The 23,568-nt window shown below is 43.3% G+C and overlaps 2 protein-coding genes across 2 annotated transcripts in view; one reads left to right on the top strand and one right to left on the bottom strand.

The window, feature by feature from the left end:
* Positions 1 to 11,252: 11,252 nt before the first annotated feature.
* LOC115166342 (rhodopsin) lies at positions 11,253 to 14,507 on the top strand. Its single transcript, XM_029720252.1, has 5 exons — positions 11,253 to 11,884; positions 12,524 to 12,692; positions 12,852 to 13,017; positions 13,122 to 13,361; positions 13,466 to 14,507. Exons 1-5 carry the CDS (start codon positions 11,524 to 11,526, stop codon positions 13,589 to 13,591), a joined length of 1,062 nt encoding a protein of 353 aa, XP_029576112.1. The 5' UTR covers positions 11,253 to 11,523; the 3' UTR covers positions 13,592 to 14,507.
* A 728-nt stretch (positions 14,508 to 15,235) lies between these two features.
* Positions 15,236 to 23,568, bottom strand: part of LOC115166341 (plexin-D1) — a 106,643-nt gene continuing 98,310 nt past the window's right edge. The window contains exons 34-36 of the mRNA XM_029720251.1: positions 20,837 to 20,977; positions 17,551 to 17,625; positions 15,236 to 16,463 (exon numbers count right to left, since the gene is read on the bottom strand). Of these exons, the coding sequence (XP_029576111.1) occupies positions 16,347 to 16,463; positions 17,551 to 17,625; positions 20,837 to 20,977 (333 nt within the window). The 3' untranslated portion in view covers positions 15,236 to 16,346. The remainder of the gene's footprint in view (positions 16,464 to 17,550; positions 17,626 to 20,836; positions 20,978 to 23,568) is intronic.

Below are 23,568 nucleotides of genomic sequence, written 5' to 3'. Positions count from 1 at the left end.
CCATGACATCAACTCTCTGAACCCACTATGACCTCTGTTTCTATAGTAACCAGTTAATTAAATTAGAATTTATTATGATAACCCCTCCCACCAGCACCCTTTCTTGAGGGGTACACTATATATGCAAAAATATGTGGGACACCCCTTTAAATTAGTGGTTTCGACTATTTCAACCAAACCCGTTGCTGACAGGTGTATAAAATCGAGCACAATCTCCATAGACAAACATTGGCAGTAGAATGGCCTTACTGAAGAGCTCAGTGACTTTCAACGTGGCACCGTCATAGGATGCCACCTTTCCAACAAGTTAGATCGTCAAAGCTGCCCCGGTCAACTTTTTAAGTGCTGGTATTGTGAAGTGGAAACATCTAGGAGCAACAATGGCTCAGCCGTGAAATGGTAGGCCACACAAGCTCACAGAATGGGACAGATAAGTGCTGAAGCGCTTAAAATCTCCTGTCCTCAGTTGCAACACTCACTACTGAGTTCCAAACTGCCTCTTGAAGCAGCATCAGCACAAGAACTGTTCATCTGGAGCTTTATCAAATGGGTTTCCATGGCCCACGCAGCCGCAAATAAGCCTAAAATCACCGTGCGCAATGCCAACGTCAGCTAGAGTTGTGTAAAGCTCGCCGCCATTGGACTCTGGAGCAGTGGAAACGCGTTCTCTGGAGTGATGAATCACGTTTCACCATCTGGCAGTCTGACGGACGAATCTGGGTTTGGCGGATGACTTCAACCCCATCGAACACCTTTGGGATGAATTGGAAAGCCGACTGTGAGCCAGGCCTAATCGCCCAACATCAGTGCCCGGCCTCACTAATCATCTTGTAGCTGAATGGAAGCAAGTCTCCACATCAATGTTCCAACATCTAGTGGAAATCCTTCCCAGAAGAGTGGAGGCTGTTATAGCAGCAAAGGGGGGACCAACTCCATATTAATGCCCATGATTTTAGAGATGTTCGACGAGCAGGTGTCCACATACTTTAGGTCATGTAGTGTATGTCTGGTTATAAGCACCCTGTCTCTTTAGGCTGGTATGCAGTGGCTTCACTATCCCTGGCCGGTGTCAGTGTGCTCTCTCTCTCTCTGTTTGTTTTTACAGTACTCTACCCTGGTCACACCCCTGAAGTGAGGGACCCCTGTGATTGAATCCAGAGCAGGAACCTTATATATCTCACTTTAACTCTCCCAGGCAAAGGGCTTTGATGAGCCATCAAACACTGTGGGAGCTAGCTGGCGCTACACGCTAATAAACACACACTGCCTCTTAAACTAGCTCATGTGAGCAAAGTGCTCTGAAGGGAGGATGTGGCGCAGCTCAGGCTATTCTTTATCTTCAGACTAGTGTTTAGGCAGGAGAGCGAGGAAGAGAAAAGAAGTGGAGGGCAAGGTAGGAAGAGAGGGGGAGGGGCAGAGACGGAGTTATAGAGATGCCCAAAGATGTGTGTATCTGATGGATGTTGTGTGCCTTCTGTCTCTCTCTGCCCCCCTTTCCCTGCCGCCCATCCTTACATTTTAGTCATTTAGCAGATGCTCTTATCCCGAGCAACTTACAGTTAGTGAATTCATCTTAAGAAAGCTAGGTGGGACAACCGTATAGTAAGTACACCTTTCCTCAATAAAGTAGCTATCAGCAAAGTCAGAGCTGGAAAGGGGGGGGGTCAAGTGCAAATGTGAGGAGGAGGATTATTTAAAATACTCTTTGAAGAGGTAGGGTTTCAGGTGCTTTCGTAAGATGGGCAGGGACTCTGCTGTCCTAGCTTCAGGGGGAAGCTGGTACCACCATTGGGGTGCCAGGACAGAGATTGCACTGGGCTGAGCAGGAGCTGCCCTCCCGTAGGGGTGGGAGGGCCAAGAGACCAGAGGTGGCAGAACAGAGGGATCGGTTTGGATTGTAGGGTTTGTGCATAGCCTGAAGGTAGGGAGGGTCAGTTCCTCTTGCTGTTCTGTAGGTAAGCATCATGGTCTTGTAGTGGATGTGAGCTTCGACTGGAAGCCAGTGGAGTGTGCGGAGGAGCGGGGTGACATGGGAGAACTTGAAAAGGTTGAAAACCAAGCGGGCTGCAGCGTTCTGGATAAGCTGCAGGGGCTTGATGGGGCGAGTTGCAGTAGTCCAGACGGGAAATGACAAGTGCCTGGATTAGGAAATGCTCCACTTCCTGTGTGAGGTAGGGTTGTACTCTACGGATGTTGTAGAGCATGACCTGCAGGAGCGAGTCACTGCTTTGATGTTTGCAGAGAACGATAGGGTGTTGTCCAGGGTCACACCAAGGTTCTTTGCACTCTAGGAGGGAGACACTGTGGAGTTTTCAATCATGATGGAGATGTTTTTGAGCAGGCAGGCCTTCCCCGGGAGGAAGAGTAGCTCCGTCTTGTCGAGCTTCCTGCTTCCTTTCCCTCCCTTTATTTCCCTCCTCTCTCCCTTCTCCTCTCTCCCTTCTCCTCTCTCCCTTCTCCTCTCTCCAGGATGAACCCTTCAGCTCTCATATGCCTGAGACGCTCTTTAACATCTCCAGGTACCTCCTGCACAACCTCACCAAGGACGTACCACTAGGCATTTCTAAAGTGTATTCTTCCAATGTGGGGACTACTTCTGCGACTTGTGTTGCAACGGTCTAAAGCAGAAGGCCAAATCCATGTGTCAAATGTCACCTTTAAATGTGTTGTTTTAGTTGATACACAGAGAGGGAGAAGGTAAAGTAGAAAATAGTAGAAAAAAGAGAGAGTGTTGGTGCCAGTGAACAAACAGATTAGAGGAAACAGCCCAGCGTGAAGTAAAAGGGAGATGGGCAGGAAGAGACACATCCTCACTAACCAAAACAAACCCACTGATTACCACGCACGCACGCACGCACGCACGCACGCACGCACACACACACACACACACACACACACACACACACACACACTTAATGTTAGAAAGGGGTAGAAGTACAGGGAAGGAAATCCAGGCCTTCCAGAAGGAAATGCAGCTGGAACCCTCTCTGGCAACATGGTGCCGCTTGGAAAACTTTGAACTGGGATTTCTGAGTTTAGCTCTGGACGGAATAACACGGCACAATGTCATGGAAAGCCTTGCTAAACACACAACAGGAGGAGATAACTTGATGAACAATTCCAATACTGACGCGGACAGAGGAGAGGAGAGCTGTTGGAGCTAGTAGATGAATATCAGTTATAGGGCTTCTGCAGCTGCAAGTCATTGACCTAGTGTTGCCTTTCTTAGTTGTGCACAACAATCTTCATCTATACAAATACAAACAGGCAGCAATTTCCTCTGCTCAAACACACACACGCAAGGATGAATACACAAACACTTACACACAAGTATATATTCCTCTACTCACAGCACTTTTAAACAAAGAGCCAAGGTAGTTATTTTACAAAGGATCAGTGCACCCATCACAGAGCCAAACAGAGTATTGACTGGGACTTGTGGTTGCTGGCAACAATGGCGATGTTTAGCTACATACACAGCTCTGATGAGTGTACAGTATGTACTATCAATTGCGTGCCCAGTTCTGTCTCTGATCTACAGTTCCTGTTCTGGAGTTCTGAAGAAGTTTCAAGTAGGCACTGATCTAAGTTCAGTTTGGCATTTCCTAGCCTAATAGTTAGGGTATAATTTGAAGAGGGTAGACTGACCCCAGACCTGTTGCTAAGGGCAATTTCTACCTGTAGCACCTTGTTGTCCTTGATGGTGGGTCTCAGTAACACTCTGTATACATTGGCTAAGCAGAGCAGAACCCTGGGAGAGTTTGAGCTGCCCAGACATGCCTATTAGAAGCTCCTGGACCTCCACGTTCCCTCTCGCTTCCAGGAGATCATGGACCTGGGCAGCCTTACCGTCTGCTCCAAACCATACCACTTCAACCAGGTGTGAGTGTTTTTGCATGCGTCCATACCAAGGTTTCTGTTAGGAAAATGTGGCGCTGGACAACATGACCGGTAAGATTTTAATTTACCGGCCATTTGAGAAATTTACCGGACCCATATGCTTTGGGGTGCTTAACAGAACATGTACCTCATGTATTGAAGCAGCCAATAATGTGATTCGGGGGAAAACACAAACATTCTGCGCAAATATAGTGATTCCAAATGTGACAAAGATTAAAATCTCTGTTAGAAACTTAGAAAGAGGGGGGGGGGATCTAAAGATGCACAACTGGATGGGTTGTATATATGACTAGAATTGTGCCTTTCGCTTCTGGACAACAAAATAAAGTTGATATGAAAACCAATAGAACAGGAGAGAAATGGCATAGCGGTGGGTCCAATAGGGAAGTATACTGAAGAAAAATATAAATGCAACAATTTCCAAGATTTTACTGAGTTACAGTTAATTTAAGGAAATCAGTCAATTGAATTGAATTCATTGCTAATCGATGAATTTCACATGACTGGGAATGCATTAAGGTCACAGATACCTTAAGAAAAAGTGTGTGACCACCATTTGCCTCATGCAGCGCAACACATCTCCTTCGCATAGAGTTGATCAGGCTGTTGATTGTGGCCTGTGGAATGTTGCCCCACTCCTCTTCAATGGCTGTGCGAAGTAGGTAGATATTGGTGGGAACTGGAACACGCTGTCGTACATGTCGATCCAGAGCATCCAAAACGTGCTCAATGAATGACATGTTTGGTGAGTATACAGGCCATCGAAGAACTGGGACATTTTCAGCTTCCAGGAATTGTGTACAGATTCTTGCGACATGGGGCTGTGCATTATCAGACTGAAACATCAGGTGATGGCGACGGACGAATGGCACTACAATGGGCCTCAGGATCTCGTCACAGTATCTCTGAGCATTCAAATTGCCATAGATAAAATGCAATTGTGTTTGTGGTCCGTAGCTTATGCCTGCCTATACCATAACCCCACCGCCACTATGGAGCACTCTGTTTACAACGTTGACATCAGCAAACCTGCTCACCCAACAACGCCATACACGTGGTCTGCGGTTGTGTAAAACGATGTTGGAAGCGGCTTATGGTAGAGCAATTAACATAAAATTCTCTGGCAACAGCTCTGGTGGACATTCCTGCAGTCCGCATGCCAATTGCACGCTCCCTCAACTTGAGACATCTGTGGTATTGCGTTGTGTGACAAAACTGCACATTTTAGAGTGGCCTTTTATTGTCCCCAGCACAAGGTGCACCTGTGTAATGATCATGCTGTTTAATCAGCTTCTTGATATGCCACACCCGTCAGGTGGATGGATTATCTTGGCAAAGGAGAAATGCTCACTCATAGGGATTTAAACAAATTTGTGCACAACATTTGAGAGGAATAACCTTTTTGTGCATATGGAACATTTCTGGGATTTTTTATATCAGCTCATGAAACATGGGACCAACACTTTGCATAATATAATTACTCCTATACAGAAATACTTCACCAGAAAGCATGACTTAGCCACAGAGGAATCGAAGATAATTAGCTTCTTTAAAAAATTATTTATTTAAATCATTTAGCAGACACTTTTTTATCCAAAGCGACTTACAGGAGCAATTAGTGTTGAGTGCCTTGCTCAAGGGCACATCGACAGATTTTTCACCTAGTCTGCTCAGGGATTCAAACCAGCAGCCTTTCAGTTATTGGCTCAACGCTCTTAACCGCTAGGCTACCTGCCGCCCTATGAGCATGTCTGATTTCTCTGTCCTGATAATGTTAAGGGGGCGTGCGAACCTGATTATGCATAGAAGTACCTGGCCTGCTGCGCAGAAATGTAGGAAAGTGATTCTTTTTTTTTTTTTTTTTTTTTACATCCAAATTCGAATAATAATATATTAAAACTATAGTTCCTCACAGTAAGCTATTTATAAATCTTTCCAACAATCTCCCCCTCAATGATCACCAATCCTTAGTGTAAAAGATGGAAGTTATAGGCCTACTGCTGCATTGGCCTATAGGCTATGAGTTCCATGCGCTCATTTCTTTAGCCACCAATGGATCCCGGTGTATCAGTGTGCCAATATGGCAGAGGCTGGTGATCTCGCTTTAGTTGACTTTGAACATTTTGTGATTTACCGCGTGACAATGATTTTGAGAAACTAAAATGTTATTATTGAAATTAATCTGTTCCAAGAAAAAGCACATATGAAAATCATAACTGGCACGCAGAATGGTAGAAATGGTAGGATAAATTGCAAGCTTCCCCAAGCTTCAAACTCACACACCGCCTATGAAGTCTTAATAAATGAATTGCCTCCACATATTCATGGTCAGATTTTGCCCATAGACATGCGTCATAATATGAAATAAAACATTCAGGTTTCAAACAATTAAGTATGTTTTTAAAATGGATACTGCCTTCAGCTCACATTGTAAAGTTGTGGGTGAAGTGCTTATAGCCTGTTGCCTATGCTTGAATGGTGAATGGGAGACGCGCTTCAATTACCAGTTGAGAAATAGAAATAGTAGCTCTTTTTAATCATGCACCAAAACAGTTAACACGCAATTGCATTGAGAATTGTTGTGCAATGAATGTACTTATAAAAGCACATGTTTTACTCCAGCAACAACCAAATGAGGAGCTGCAAGAGAAATCCCGCACAAAATAACCTCTGTATGCTTTGCACATGTGATAGTTTTGTTGGATAAATAAAATACACACAGGCCAATTTAATTCCACTAAATAATGCAATTTATAGACCTTACAGGTAATTGTCTGTGTGGGGTACAGAGATGAGGTAGTCATTCAAAAATCGTGTTAAACACACAGAGTGAATCCATACAACTTATTATGTGACTTGTTAAGCACATTTTTACTCCTGTACTTAGGCTTGCCATAACAAAAGGCTTACTTATTTACTCAAAACATTTCAGCTTTAAATGTTTTATTAATGTCACATCCTGGCCAGTATATAAGGTTAATTGTTTTGTAGTTTGGTCAGGGCGTGGCAGGGGGTATTTGTTTTATGTGGTTCAGGGTGGTGTGTTTGTTCAAAGGGGGGTTTGATTTAGTATTTCCGGGGTTTTGGGTTGATGTTCTATGTTTATGTATTTCTATGTGTAGTCTGGTGAGTGTGTTTCTATGTTGTGCTGATTGGGGTTGGGACTCTCAGTTGAAGGCAGGTGTTGTCTATCTGCCTTTGATTGAGAGTCCCATATATTAGGGTGTGTTTGTTATTCGTGGGTGATTGTTCTGTGTTGAGCTTTAGGCTTTGCCAGACTGTTTGTTGTTCGTTCGTTAGTTCTCGTGGTTTTGTTATTTTTGTATTCATTTTTTGAAGTTAATAAATCATCAAAATGAGCATACACGTACCTGCTGCGTGTTGGTCCTCCTTCACCAACGACAACCGTGACAATTAATTTGTAAACATTTCGAAAAACATAATTCCACTTTGACATTATGGGGTAAACCAGTGAGAAAAAAATCTCAATTGAATACATTTTAAATTCAAGCTGTAACACGACAAATTGTGGAAAAAGTAAAAGCGTGTGAATACTTTCTGAAGGCACTTTATTCATTTTTTTGTGTAGTGTGTGTATCTTATACGTTTGTGTATATTCACAAAGGTGTGTATGTGTGTAACCCAGGACCTGATCCCCATGTGTTACTGCTGCTCCACCAACAACCCCCCTGCTGAACAGGGTAGTGTGTGAATCAACTGCAAACAGCCCTTGATCTTCACAGCATCATCATACGGTAGGTTGACACCCGTCTCTTTGTAATTGATGTTTGGTTCCAAGGTGTGTTATTAATGTGTCACTGTACTGTACTGTAAAGGTCCTACCTCTGTCGCAGTTCTACCTGGACGAGGGTATTGGTGATGAGGAGGCTGTGTCTGTCATTGTCCTGGAGGTCCCTCGCATCGACAGGAAGGCCGCAGTAGGGGCCTTATGCAGTGTACACCACTAAAATCAACTCATTTCTCATTACCACTTTTAGCTAATGGGAATAATCTGCATGTTAAGGTTGTGTGCTCGTACACGTTTCCATACATACACACATTACATACAGTATGTGTACGTGTCAGTGCTGTGGTGTGTGTTCTGAGAAGGTAGTAATCCAAGTATTTCTTGGCACTGATTCTATTTCTGCCGAGCAGCATAAGCTGTCAGGCCTAAGTCATCTTAGCGGTGAGAGTTAATAAGGTTAGAGGAGCTCTTCTCTCTCAGTTTAATGACACTAACACCTCAGAGACATCTCTGTCTGGGATTAACCTGCATTAGCCTGCCTGCCACAAGGGCACGGTGGCCACGGCTTTTCCTAGGAACCACATGCTGACTAACTCACCGACTGACCTTTAGTAGCCTACTCTCTCCGTCACTCTTACTGGCTGAGCTCTGAGGGTGAAAATTTTGTGCATTTTAGTGTCTTTGTTTTTCTTTGGTGTTAAATACTCAAAGTGGTGGCATGGGTCTGTTAATGGTGTATGGCTTAAATGTGTGTAAGAAAGCAGGGAGCAGAAGTATTGTGTACGAGTGAGTCCTTAACAGTGTCAGAATCCCAGTCCCTGAAGCTGGATGATGGCACAAAGGAGGACACCTTCATGGCCAAACTCAGCTTTGAGTTGAGGAGGGAGGGACAGAAAGAGGGAAGGATATGGGAAGTAAGGAGAGTGTAGGAGAGAGGGACAGATGGAAGGAGTGAGAGGGTGGTTAGAAAGGTGGAAGAGAGGGAGGAGGGAAACTAACAAGAGAGTATGAATGGAAAGACTCAGTTTCCCTTTACAGCAAGGTGGGTCTAACTGTGTCCCAGTGGTGGTGAGTCGCTCTGTGCTGAGGTCTATGAGCAGCAGGGATGTCCCGATCAAGCCCTGGCCTAAACCCCTCAGTGAGAGTACTACCGCTCCTTACTGCCTGCTGTCAGCATCAATATGTGCCGCTCCTGGTTCCTTGTACTAAATAGATGGAACACGCAAACACACACTCACACGCATACACACACAGAATTGCACTTCATTACATTTACATTTACATTTTAGTCATTTAGCAAACGCTCTTATCCAGAGCGACTTACAGTAGTGAATGCATACATTTTATACCATTTCATGCATTTTTTTTGTTGTCATGCCCCCTCAACCCTTTCACACACACACAGGTGCAGAATAGGGAGGTGCATTTTTTTCTAATCATTAAAACATTACACAGTACTTGCTCGCACACACCTTGGCACTCCATAGCCCTCTGGAAGAATCTCAGAATTAACTCTCTTCTAGCTTTTATGTTTCATTTATTTTTGTGTTTCGTGTTTCTTTTACCAGAAGTTACCACCCAATTATAAAAAAAACTGCTTCAGAGAAAATGTTGCTAGCGGCAGTGCTAGATGTTGTGTTGCTATCTATGGGAATTCCTGCTCTGCCTGGTGCTGTGTTCTCTGACCCATTCATCTCTGGTGTGTTTCCTCTAATCTAGATGTTCCACAGTGAGGACTATGAGCTGCTGGAGCTTCAGCTTAACTGCTATCTCTACTGCTGACGGCCGATCGATGAACCCAATTGACCTCCGCAAACTGGTTTAGAATCACTTATTCCATCTCCCAGTTTATTAATATATTTATTTATATATTTTATCATATTTATGTTAGATTGTATGCTGATCTGGAATCAGTTTCATGGCTTTCATCGAAAGTCCAGTCTGATTGTAGACTGTGTGAAAAAGGAGTTGGAGTCAGTTTCACTCTTGCTCTTCTGAGGAATTGTCCGCCCATATGCTCACACCCCTCATGTACACTACCGTTCAAAAGTTTGTGGTCACTTAGACATTTCCTTGTTTTTGAAAGAAAAGCTCAAAAAAATGTCCATTAAAATAACATCAAATTGATCAGAAATACGGCGTAGACATTGTTAATTTTGTAAATGACTATTGTAGCTGGAAATGGCTTATTCTTTATGGAATATCTACATAGGCGTACAGAGGTCCATTATCAGCAACCATCACTCCTGTGTTCCAATGGCACGTTGTGTTCGCTAATCCAAGTTTATCATTTTAAAAGGCTAATTGATCATTAGAAAACAATTTTACAATTGTGTTAGCACAGCTGAAAACTGTTGTGCTGATAAAAAGTAGCAATAAAACTGGCCTTTAGACTAGTTGAGTATCTGGAGCATCAGCATTTGTGGGTTTGATTATAGGCTCAAAATGGCCAGAAACAAAGACCTTTCTTCTGAAACTCGTCAGTCTATTCTTGTTCTGAGAAATGAAGGCTATTCCATACGAAAAATTGCCAAGAAACTGAAGATCTCGTACAACACTGTGTACTACTCTCTTCACCGAACAGCGTAAACTAGCTCTAACTAGAATAGAAAGAGGAGTGGGAGGCCCCGGTGCACAACTGAGCAAGACGACAAGTACATTAGAGTGTCTAGTTTGAGAAACAGATGCCTCACAAGTCCTCAACTGGCAGCTTCATTAAATAGTACCCGCAAAACACCAGTCTCAACGTCAACAGTGAAGAGGCGACTGCGATCCCGGTTAAATGTTAAATGTTGAGGGGTGGTAGGTAGCCTAGTGATTAGAGCGAAAGGTTGCTAGATCAAATCCCCGAGCTGACAAAGTAAAAATGTCATTCTGTCCCTGAACAAGGCAGTTAACTTAGGCCGTCATTGTAAATAAGAATTTGTTCTAAACTGACTTGCCTAGTTAAAGAAAAAAAATGTCTACACTATTTCTGATCAATTTGATGTTATTTTAATGGACAAAAAATGAGCTGCTTTTCTTTCAAAAAAAGTCTAAGTCTAAAAAAAGTCTAAGTGACCCTAAACTTTTGAACGGTAGTGTACGTTATTTGAGTGACGAGGTCATGACGATCATTATAGTCTGCAATAAAAGTGCGTCTTTAGCCGATCAACCCAATAGGATTAACAGGATCAGATTACACAGAGCCTATCACACAGATTTATACCAACAGGGAATGTAGACTGTCCATGAAATAACTGTCTGGAACATGATATATAGAAAAGGGTTTGACACGTCGGTCTGCATAAGCAGACTGGTACAGTAGCCTCTTGACATCGAGGATAATGTAAATCTCTGATACCATTTTTCCTAGTACACTACTTTTGCCAGAGTCATATGTGCTATTTGAGAAGAAGTCTATAAATTGCATTGGTCTTCGTCAGCCTCCTGTAACACTCTCTCCTTAGCAAACTTGTTTATGTCACACTTGTGATGATGAAATCATCAGAGGATAACCCTTGAGTATACAGTATATGTCCTAGATGTTTTTCTCATGAATTACAGTGTGTGTGTGTGTGTGTGTGTGTGTGTGTGTCCTAAATCTGTCTATGCTGACACCATGCTGAGTTCCATGCACGTCCCTAATCCTAAGAGAGAATCTCTTAAAAGGGTCTCTGCCCGCCTCGGGGGGCAGAACACACCACCTCTCATCACCAGGATCTATTTCCTGCAACTATCTATCCAACCTTCCAGCTAGAAATAGCTCCTCTCGTAGAAGGGATAGTGCTTTCACTTTCCTCTCTCAAAATACCAGAGAGGATAGAGAAAGACACAAACTCCCGTAGAGACACATAGACAAACAGAAACACACACACACCACAACAGCCGTCGCCATGAACGGCACAGAGGGCCCAAACTTCTACGTGCCCATGTCTAACAAGACAGGGGTGGTGAGGAGCCCCTTTGAGCACCCTCAGTACTACCTAGCTGCACCCTGGAAGTACTCGCTCCTCGCTGCCTACATGATCTTTCTCATCATCACAGCCTTCCCTGTCAACTTCCTTACGCTCTATGTCACGGTGCAGCACAAGAAGCTACGGACCCCCTTGAACTACATCCTGTTGAATCTGGCTGTGGCTGACCTCTTCATGGTGGTGGGGGGCTTCACTGTGACTCTCGCAACAGCCCTACAGGGATACTTCTTCCTGGGGGTCACCGGCTGTAACGTTGAAGGATTCTTTGCCACTATGGGAGGTAAGTCATGGTGGAGCCTTAGGCTAGGTAGAAGTTGTCGCAAGCTACAGGATAAGATATGTTTATTCCCATAATGGTTATGGTTAGGGTATGGGGAATTTGATTTTAGATCTGTGGTTAAGAGGAACTTTTACCTAAAGGGGTGCCCAACTTTTTCAGGTGCAACCTCAATGTACCTTGAACTCAATGAGTTTAATGTAAGGAGATACAGATTTGTTTCCCATATCAAGAACACTAGGGTTAAGTGCCTTGCTCCACTAGGCTACCTGCCGCACTATAATATGTATATTTGCACCTCTTTTACACACCTGTGTTCTGTGACTGGGGGGATGGGGGAAAGGTATTTAATAACGGCAGATGTATAGACCTTATATAATGAATACATTAAGCTTTGTGTTGAAGTAGGACCTACAGTAGTTATCATATCAATATAAATGAGATCATATCAATGTATGAAAACGTATATTTGTCAATATTTTTGGAACTCACTCACTGTACCCTGTGTACTTTTAGATACAGTAGCCTGTGTTCATTGTTAAGTTTTCTGCCTGTGTCCAATATTCCTTAACTGTCTGAATACTTTCTGCACATGAGCATTTATACTGTGTATGTCTCTATAACTTGCTGTGTCTTTCTCAGGGGAGATCGCCCTTTGGTCTCTGGTAGTATTAGCCATCGAGCGCTATATCGTGGTGTGTAAACCAATGACCAACTTCCGCTTCAATGAGAGGCACGCCATTGTGGGCGTGGCCTTCACCTGGATCATGTCTCTCACCTGTGCTCTACCTCCATTGTGTGGCTGGTCCAGGTAGGTCACCCTCTAAATACCCTCCAAATAGCATATCCTACTAGTCTTACCTTAAATGTTACCTTAAGGACAGGGAATGGGCTGATGGCTGGTAGACCTCAGGGGCAATACTTCTGTATATTACATTTTCAAACAAAAATATGAGGTGAATGTTTGTAGGTACATCCCAGAGGGCATGCAGTGTTCCTGTGGGATTGACTACTACACCCCGACGCCTGAGCTGGGAAACACCTCCTTCGTCATCTACATGTTCACCCTCCACTTCTCCATCCCTCTGGTCATCATCGGCTTCTGCTACGGCCGACTGCTCTGCACCGTCCGCGCGGTACGACCACACACACGGTCACTGAGTACCGGTAAACACACAGGACTAATATATCTCCAGTTAGGGCTCATATCAAAGCACTCTGTGTATGTCTGTCCGTTCAGGCGGCAGCCCTGCAACAGGAGTCGGAGACCACTCAGAGGGCAGAGAAGGAAGTGACCCGTATGGTGATCGTCATGGTCATCTCGTATCTGGTGTGCTGGACGCCCTATGCCACCGTGGCCTGGTACATCTTTGCTAATCAGGGCACCAACTTTGGCCCTGTCATGATGACCATCCCAGCCTTCTTTGCCAAGAGTGCTGCCCTCTACAACCCAATAATCTATATTCTACTCAACAGACAGGTAACCCAAGCAGATTATTCCAGAATTGTGTGTGTGTGTATGTCTTCATAAAGCGTACATAGATAAACGTGTGTGAAAAACCTCCCCTCTCCTCCCTTCTCCAGTTCAGGAACTGCATGTTGACCATAGTGTGTTGCGGGAAGAACCCATTCGATGAGGAGGAGACCTCCACCGCCTCCTCCAAAACACAGGCCTCCTCCATCTCCGCCAGCCAGGTGGCTCCTGCCTGACCTACGACCCATAAACCCTGACTCCTTACCTGTCCCAGCCCATCTGTGGACCCACCGCCAAGCAGCAGCCTCCGATAGGCCAATGTTCTCAATTTACCTCTGTCTACACTGCAGGGGTGTGCCTGTTGTACCTGTACATATATCCCTCATTGTGACCTAAGCATAACAAACCAAGAAACAGTGCTTAGTTGGCTTCATCAATCGTTAACTGGAGTTGGTAGAAGTTGCCTCAAACCACTGATAAAGAGTCAGATTATTTCACACCCCTTTTAAAGGTTATGGTTAGGAATAGGGGTTGCATTGTCTGATACTAGGCCTCTGGTTAGGGCATCTTGACTTCTACCTCCAGCACTTTTAGCAGCACCACTGGGTGTCATTTTGGTGGCTGTCCAACTAACACGTTCCATGGGCTCCCTTCCCATTAAAACACATACAATCATTTTGTGGTTAAGTGAAACCTTCATATGCCACAATATAAAAAACTGATGCTAACATTTCTTTACATAATTGTTCAGCTTATGCCCCTTAAATACACTTTAAAGTATCTATTTGTTAAATGAATACTTAGGGTAAAATACGTTTTAAATTTGTTTAGATTGTGCCTACCATAAAGCATTGAGGAGAGCTCTCCCCTGGTTTCTGTGTCTTTCCGATGATGAGGCTGAACGGGTTAGTTCTTAACACTTGGCTCGGAAAAGGTCCTGAATGTAAACAAATGAACCTGCATAGAACCTCTGCAGAAAGAAGACACCTCCTGAGAGTGTGTTTGTTTGTGTGCATGAGTGTGTGCATGCGTGTATGTTTAAAAGCTCTGGAGACAGGACTAGTGTTAATAATGTAAAGATTAGGATGTTGTACGTGACGTGGAAATAAAGTTGTTAAATGTCCTGGAATAAAAATGACGATAAAAATGTGAGACCTTTCTTTTTCATAGCTGTTTCTTTCATATGGGAGCATTTACAGTACTATTCTTTCAGAAAAAGTCCAGATGCCCATTGGGTTGTTGGGTGGTATGCACAACCAATCAAGACAGCACAAACAAAACACTACAGTACATTGCTGCCCTGTGGTTTACAAATGTCACTTTGCTGAACTTTTCTCAGTTTACACAGGACTAGGGCCTAGATTCAGTCAGATCAAGCATTAACTGGCGATAGCAGACACCCGCATAGCAGATGTTTTGGCAATGTCAGAGGTGAAACTGCTAGAGCTGTCAAATCGGTGAGCAGCTGCTCTTGCGATCATTGTCATGAAAGCCAAAGCGTCAGAAGTTCAGAATGAGAAAATGTAGGCTATATAGAAATAATTTAGCTCAAATGTATAAATCATCCAATGAAATCATGAGCATTTCTATCATCCTAATCCAGGTGTAGATTATATCTCACATTCCAGTGTTCAAACTTGTAAATAAGGCTGCATGGGATTTTTGTTAATGCAACTACGTGCAGCCAATGGCAATGTCCGCTTTAGGTATAATGCCGGGAGCCACTTGTGGATTTGACAGCTCTAACTCAGTGCCAATACCGCCAAAACAAACACTATGCAGATGCTGGCTAAAGCGGATTTGATTGAATCGAGCCATTGTCATTGATGAAAACAGGAATTTAAATATTATTACGAAACTGAAATTTCATAAATACTATATTATAGCTTTGTAATAGCATTTATTTTCACAAACTCTGACAATAGACCCAAGTCATTTTGGCATCACAAGTACAGTCATGTCAAACAGTTCTTCCTCTTTGATTAACTGAAGGTCATAATTTTACTCAAAATTTCCCTCTTGGTCATAATCAATCTTCGTTCTCAGTCACTTCCAAAACAGATCAACCTGCCTTCACATGAACACATCCAATGTAATTATATAGAGTCTAGTCTCTTTGCAAGCAGGTCTGGCACATGAAACGTCACCTAAATAAATCATCTAATTATACTCTCTACTCCTCCATAACCCATCACCAACTTGCAAAGCACATTGGGACTTGTAGTTCAAAGCACCGGTGGAGTTCTTTGCCCATTCCACCAATCAAACCTGAGAACAGTGCAGGTTATAAGAAGATGGGAGGAGTTTCTCATTCACATATCATTGAACAGGCCACTCAGAAAGCATTATAACTCAGCTATAAATATTGCTATGGACATTTATCATACAGTACAGTGCATCATTGGCTCGTCCCCCAAGAAAAAGGGGGTTAGTGCGTAAGATGGTTGCCAGGGATCCAGGTCCCAGAGGCGGTGACGTCATCCAGAATAAGGTCCATCTCCAAGTGCCTCCTCTAACTCCACTATGCTTCAGGTCAAAGCACTGTGAAACCAGAGTAAGATTTAAGCCAGGTGTGAATAAGCAGGAAACCAGATTGGGGTGAATAGAAGAGTCAACACAGTCAAAGAGAGGATCCAGAGATTCTATATTTGATATAATGGACGTGGGTATCAATTCCTCAGTATCTAAAGCAATTGCTCAGTACAAGGTAAGTTTCTTAGGACATTTGTTAATCCATGGTACAGTGCTCCCAATCAGGTTTCTGAGGCAGTCTTCTTGGGTTAGGGGTGGTACAGTAAAGCTCAAGCTGCCATCTCTTCCAGTCTTAAAGCAAAATCTTTCTTAAAGCAAAGAGTTCCTTTCTGTCTTTGGGCTCTATAAACAGAAGGGATATGTGGAGGGTAGACAGACAGGGGGTTTCCTAGGTCCTTGGACCCCAGGTAGGGTGGAGGCAGCCAGGGGGAATAGGCTGGAATCTGGGTAGAGGGAGACTCAGGCCTCACTGCTGCACTCATAGATGTTGTCCTCCACCAGAGCAATGACCTGCTCAAACTTGTGGTGCAGCTGAGTACGCTTCGCTGTGGGGTTGGACTCAAGAGCACTCACCACCTGACAGCAAGGGGGGTGAGAGAGAGGGAGAAGGAGAGCGAGAAAGAAACAGTTCAGACAATGGCCAAGTGAGCAACCTTACAAAACGTATCTACCCACAGTTAGAGAATGAGAGAGAGATAGAGAAATAGAGAAACTCATTTCAGTAACCCTTAAGTGTTCATGCATTCTACAGCACAAGACAGAAGCTCAACCACCTGCCCAGACAGAGAAAGAGTACTTCAGCAGTTCTTCAGCCTTCATGCATGACTCTCTCCCCACAAAAGCCTTTCCTGTTCACATACTATTTACAAAACCCATATCTGTGCTGCATTTCATGCCTGCTAGTTGTCATGCGTTCAGTGGGTGTTACTGGCAGCATGTGCCCAGTGAGAGGGCTGAGTGCGAGAATGTGTAATTCAGAAGGGATTCATAGAGATTCCCAGAGAAACCTCTGAGTGCCAGGGCTTGGTTGCATAAAACATCTTAAGTGTTTGAGGGCACTTTGGTCACTCCACTGCAGGAAAGTGTGCAGGGAAATGTGCCTTAAAATGTTTTGTGCAACTGGCTTAAAGTTAAGGAAACTTTAAGGGAAAATTAATTTAAGATGTTTTATGCAACCGGGCCCTGGTGTCTGCTGGTACAGGAGAATGGCAGTGAACAGCAGTTAAACAGCAAACACATGAGGGCCCTCAGACATTATGATGAGGGCCCTCAGACATCATCACTGTCTGAATCATTCCACGGAACAGTAAGTGTGTGTGTGTGTGTGTGTGTGTGTGTGTGTGTGTGTGTGTGTGTGTGTGTGTGTGTGTGTGTGTGTGTGTGTGTGTGTGTGTGTGTGTGTGTGTGTGTGTGTGTGTGTGTGTGTGTGTGTATTTCGGGTCTGGGTGAAAGAGGGTGTGTGGGGTTGTGAAGAGGCCGTTAGATCTTTAAAGAAGCATGTGATCGCCTGTACTGATGCTTCATGCCCTGATACTCATCTCTCTCTTTCTCTCTGAAACTCTAAACTCCATGTGGAATATAGACTGTGATAAGGCTGGAGATAGGGACCGTTTAAACGTGTGAAACAGCTCATCCAGGGCAGAGGTAGTGGGAGAGATCTTACCTGGTTTCTGTATTTCTTGGCGTATTTGTAGATCTCTGTCAAGGCCAGGTTGGTATTGAACTCGTTTCTGTATTTCTGTAACAGAGTGAGCGTATCGTTCCGATATACAGTCAAAAGTTTGTATACACCTACTCATTCAAGGGTTTTTCTTTATTTTTACTATTTTCTACATTGTAGAATAGTAGTGAAGACATCAAAACTATTAAATTACACACATGGAATCATGTAGTAACCAAAAAAGTGTTAAACAAATCAAAATATATTTTATATTTGAGATTCTACAAATAGCCACCCTTTGCCTTGATGACAGCTTTTCACACACTCTTGGCATTCTCTCAACCAGCTTCAAGAGGGAGGTACCTGGAATGAGTTTCAATTAACCTGTTAGGGCTAGGGGGCAGTATTTACACGGCCGGATAAAAAACGTACCCGATTTAATCTAGTTACTACTCCTGCCCAGTAACTAGAATATGCATATAATTATTGCCTTTGGATAGAAAACACCCTAAAGTTTCTAAAACTGTTTGAATGGTGTCTGTGAGTATAACAGAACTCATATGGCAGGCAAAAACCTGAGAAGATTCCTTACAGGAAGTGGCCTGTCTGACCATTCCTTGAGCTTCTTGCCTCTGTTTATTGAAGACTGAGGATCTTTGCTGTAACGTGACACTTCCTACGGCTCCAATAGGCTCTCAGAAGGCGGGAAAAAGCTGAATGATGTCATTCCAGCCCCAGGCTGAAACACACTAGCGCTTTTGGCAAGTGGCCGATCAGAGGACAATGGGCTTAGGCGCGTGCACGAGTCCACCCCATGCTTTATTTTCTTTCGTCTTTTTACCTAAACGCAGATTCCCGGTCGGAATATTATCGCTTTTTTACGAGAAAAATGGCATAAAAATTGATTTTAAACAGCGGTCGACATGCTTCGAAGTACGATAATGGAATATTTAGAATTTTTTTGTCACAAAATGCGTCGTGCTCGAAACCCTTCTTTACCATTCGGATAGTGTCTTGAACGCACGAACAAAACGCCGCTGTTTGGATATAACTATGGATTATTTGGGACCAAACCAACATTTGTTATTGAAGTAGAAGTCCTGGGAGTGCATTCTGACGAAGAACACCAAAGGTAATACAATTTTTCTTATAGTAAATCTGAGTTTGGTGAGTGCTAAACTTGCTGGGTGTCTAAATAGCTAGCCCTGTAATGCCGGGCTATCTACTTAGAATATTGCAAAATGTGCTTTCACCGAAAAGCTATTTTAAAATCGGACATATCGAGTGCATAGAGGAGTTCTGTATCTATAATTCTTAAAATAATTGTTATGCTTTTTGTGAACGTTTATCGTGAGTAATTTAGTCAATTTTTAGTAAATTCACCGGAAGTTTGCGGGGGGTATGCTTGTTCTGAACGTCACATGCTAATGTAAAAAGCTGGTTTTTGATATAAATATGAACTTGATTGAACAAAACATGCATGTATTGTATAACATAATGTCCTAGGTGTGTCATCTGATGAAGATCATCAAAGGTTAATGCTGCATTTAGCTGTCTTCTGGGTTTTTGTGACATTATATGCTAGCTTGAAAAATGGGTGTCTGATTATTTCTGGCTGGGTACTCTGCTGACATAATCTAATGTTTTGCTTTCGTTGTAAAGCCTTTTTGAAATCGGACAGTGTGGTTAGATTAACGAGAGTCTTGTCTTTAAAATGCTGTAAAATAGTCATATGTTTGAGAAATTGAAGTAATGGCATTTCTAAGGTATTTGAATAACGCGCCACAGGATTCCACTGGCTGTTACGTAGGTGGGACGATTTCGTCCCGCCGACCCTAGAGAGGTTAACAGGTGTATCTTGTTAAAAGTTGATTTGTCAAATTTCTTTCCTTCTTAATGCATTTGAGCCAATCAGCTGTGTTGTGACAAGGTAGGGGTGGCATACAGAACATAGCCCTATTTGGTAAAAGACCAAGTCCATATTATGGCAAGAGCAGCTCAAATAAGCAAAGAGAAACAATAGTCCATCATTACTTTAAGACATGAAGGTCAGTCAATAGGGAACATTTCAAGAACTTTGAAAGTTTCTTCAAGTGCAGTCGCAAAAACCATCAAGCGCTATGATGAAACTGGCTCTCATGAGGACCGCCACAGGAAAGGAAAACCCAGAGTTACCTCTGCTGCAGAGGATAAATTCATTAGAGTTAACTGCACTTCAGATTGCAGCCCAAATAATGCTTCACAGAGTTCAAGTAACAGACACATCTCAACACCAACTGTTCAGAGGAGACTGTGAATCAGGCCTTCATGGTCGAATTGCTGCAAAGAAACCACTACTAAAGTACACCAATAAGAAAGAGACTTGCTTGGGCCAAGAAACACAAGCAATGGACATTAGACCGGTGGAAAGCTGTCCTTTGGTCTGATGAGTCCAAATTTGAGATGTTTTGGTTCCAATCGCTGTGTCTTTGTGAGACGCAGAGTAGGTGAACAGATGATCTCCGCATGTGTGGTTCCCACCGTGAAGCATGGAGGAGGAGGTGTGATGGTGTTTTGCTGGTGACACTGTCTGTGATTTATTTAGAATTCAAGGCACACCTTAACTAGCATAGCTTATACAGCATTCTGCAGTGATACACCATCCCATCTGGTTTGCGCATAGTGGGACAATCATTTGTTTTTCAACAGGACAATGACCCAAAACACACCTCTAGAATGTGTAAGGGATATTTGAGCAAGAAGGAGAGTGATGGAGGGCTGCATCAGATGACCTCGCCACCACAATCACCTGACCTCAACCCAATTAAGATGGTTTTGGATGAGTTGGACCGCAGAGTGAAGGAAAAGCAGCCAACAAGTGCTCAGCATATGTGGGAACTCCTTCAAGACTGTTGGAAAAGCATTCCTCATGAAGCTGGTTGAGAGTATGCCAAGAGTGTGCAAAGCTATCGAGGCAAAGGATGGCTACTTTGAAGAATCTCCAATATAAAATATATTTTGACTTGTTTAACACTTTTTTGGTTACTACATGATTCCGTATGTGTTATTTCATGGTTTTGATGTCTTCACTATTATTCTACAATGTAGAACATAGTAAAGATAAAGAAAAACCCTTGAATGAGTAGGTGTGTCCAAACTTTCGACCGGTACTGGTCAAACAAAAATATCTCAAAAAGTAATACATGAATTAACAGTGTAGCACCGTTGAATGCAGTGACAACCTGCCACCAAGGCTGACAAATTACAATCAATCAATCATATATTGATCTGTCACCCCTCGCTATCTTACCCGTGACTCCTCGGCCAAGTGGGCGTTCATCTCCTGCTCGCTCAGTGGCGCCATCTCCTGGATCTGCTTGTAGTAGCACTGCACCCTCTTCTTGTACTCTGGGATCTCCTTGGCATACAGCAGCTTGTTGGTGGGAGAGTCCTGAAACAAGAGACACAGTCCTATTTAGTCAAAGTAACCTCTATGGATCTTGATATTTTAGTAATCAACCAAACTAGTTCTGTCCTTTACCACCTCTCCTGACCACGACCAATATGTAATATAACCACTGCCTGTGTTTGGTTGTCAGATTGTTTTCAGTATGACAGTGATCAGTCCAGTGTATGGTGAGTGTGGTCTATGGTCAGTGAGTTGTTAATGAGACTGTGGGCAGCATGGTCTGTGGTCATAATGTAGTTGGTCTATGGTTGATATATGGTCCATGGCCATAGTGAGTTGTTAATGAGACTGTGGGCAGCATGGTCTGTGGTCATAATGTAGTTGGTCTATGGTTGATAAATGGTTGATATATGGTCCATGGTCATAGTGAGTTGTTAATGAGACTGTGGGCAGCATGGTCTGTGGTCATAATGTAGTTGGTCTATGGTTGATAAATGGTTGATATATGGTTGATATATGGTCCATGGTCATAGTGAGTGTTATCAGTGTGTGAGTAGGTCAGCACCTCCTTGTGCTGAGACAAAGAAGGGAGGGCCCAGGGTTTCCTCTCCTCACAATAGGAAAGTTAAACAAACCACAGCCACAGAGAACCAGACATAACAACCCTTCTACTTACATCTGCTACTTCTCCAAGTTACTGACAGCATTTACAATGGTACTGAAAGCATATATCTCTAAGGTACACATACAAGGTATTGGGTTGAGCTGAGCATACAGATATGTAGGCTATGCATTTGCGTGTGTGTGTGTGTGTGTGTGTGTGTGGTATCGGAGCTAGGAAGACTCCAGCCACTGCCCCTCCTCCTGATAGGATCTCTCTCTTCCTGTCCACAAGGTCATTTCATTTCCTGTGGTTCCTCCATCTGCCTGACGACCCCCCTTGACCCCTAATAACCGCCCACACCCCCTCCATCCCTCCTGTCTGTCTGCAGGCCACCAGATAAGGTTTTGGTGGAAGCAGCTTCGTTTCCAAGCCCTCTCTCACCCCTGCAGAGCGATTGCTAATCCAGACCTCTTACTGACCTGTCCTGTCCTGTCCTGTCCTCTGACCGCTATACACTTGTGTATTATACTTGTGAGGATTTTTGGGGATTCCCATTCAAAGTCCTATTTACCCTAAACCTGACCCAGGGTTTCCCAAACTAGATCCTTTTGGTTTTTCCCCTAGCACTACACAACTGATTCAAATAATCAACTGGTCATTTGATTCAGCGGTGTAGTGTTAGGGGGAAAAAAACGAAACATGCACACCTTGGGTCCCGAGGACCGAGTTTGGGAAACGCTACCCTAACCCTAGTTCTAAACCTAACCCTTAAGCCTAAAATAGTCTTTTTCCATTTTAGGACTGGCCAAATGTCCGAATTCTCCTCCTTCTCCACATCCCAATGAACATAGATATTTTTATGGTGCCATGGTGTGTTTTTTTGTTTGTGTGTGTTTCACCTGCTTGAGGTGCTTACATTGGCTCTTTGGCAATGAACAAGTGGAATAGATCAGTATTGTTTGACAAATATCTCCAGGGAGGAAGTCAGTCAGAGAGACAGGAAGCAGTGTGTATGCTAGGGGTCACAGCGTCTGAGGGATGAGACTGATTTGTGGGGAGTGAGGGCACTGAAAGACACACACACACACACACACACACACACACACACACACACACACATAGGGGATTCCTGGCGCTCATGACCTTGGTTGAGCAGACTGGGCTGAAATAACATGAGGAGAGGTAGACAGAGCTGACGGACTGACTGGAGAAAGGAGGGAGGTTGGCAGGGACTGGGGAGGAAACTGGGGATTTCTGCACTTGATTTTTCCTACTACGACTGACTTTGCTGATAACTATTTCGTTGAGGGAAAATGTACTTGTTAAGACAGTGATGTGTGGTTGTCTCCCCTAGCTATCTGAAAATGTATTCAATAATTGTAAGTTACTCTGGATAAGAGCGTCTGCTGTCAAAAATGGCATTTATTTTCAGTGTGTAAGAGTATCTGCTGTAGGTACAGCAGTCTTGTGTATTTGTAACTGTCAAAATATTCTTTGGTGATTTCATTGAACAGTTTTACTTTCATTTAATCCTTGGTTTTGCTTTTAAACAGCTTTACTATAATTTTGTTGGTCGAATTGCTGCAAAGAAACCACTACTAAAGTACACCAATGAGAAAGAGACTCGCTTGAGCCAAGAAACACAAGCAATGGACATTAGACCGGTGGAAAGCTTTGCAAATTACAGTATTCCAACAAAGATTTTCAAGCAATAAATATGCATTTTATAAATAAGGTAAATTTACAACAAGATTAGAAATAAAATGAAAATCACAAATTAAAGTTTATTCCTATTCCTGAGATTTGGGTAAACAAAATTGTGGTCTGCCTCTTGACAGTGGAGAGAAAAATGTACCCTTTAAAAATGAAATATCCAGCAATTCTACACATTATGCCAAGGAGGCGTAGAGAAAATCTTGCAGTTTTAAATGAAGTTTTCTGCAGTTTTACACATTTTGCCATGGAGCGAAGAGAACATTTTGCAATTTTATAAGAAATATCATGCTATTCTACTTATTTCGCCATGAGG

The sequence above is a fragment of the Salmo trutta genome, chromosome 28 (assembly GCF_901001165.1).
Source record: "Salmo trutta chromosome 28, fSalTru1.1, whole genome shotgun sequence".
In the NCBI taxonomy this organism is placed as follows: domain Eukaryota; kingdom Metazoa; phylum Chordata; class Actinopteri; order Salmoniformes; family Salmonidae; genus Salmo; species Salmo trutta.
Note: the sequence above shows the minus strand (reverse complement) of the source record. Positions and strands in the feature narration are given on the sequence as shown.

What these genes read in the sequence shown, in the direction of transcription:
- LOC115166342 (XM_029720252.1), top strand. Translation starts at nt 11,524, where the DNA reads ATGAACGGCACAGAGGGCCCAAACTTCTACGTGCCCATGTCTAACAAG. An exon ending in CCATTGTGTGGCTGGTCCAG is followed by an intron (nt 12,693 to 12,851) that starts GTAGGTCACCCT and finishes GAATGTTTGTAG; the next exon opens with GTACATCCCAGAGGGCATGC. An exon ending in TGCTCTGCACCGTCCGCGCG is followed by an intron (nt 13,018 to 13,121) that starts GTACGACCACAC and finishes CTGTCCGTTCAG; the next exon opens with GCGGCAGCCCTGCAACAGGA.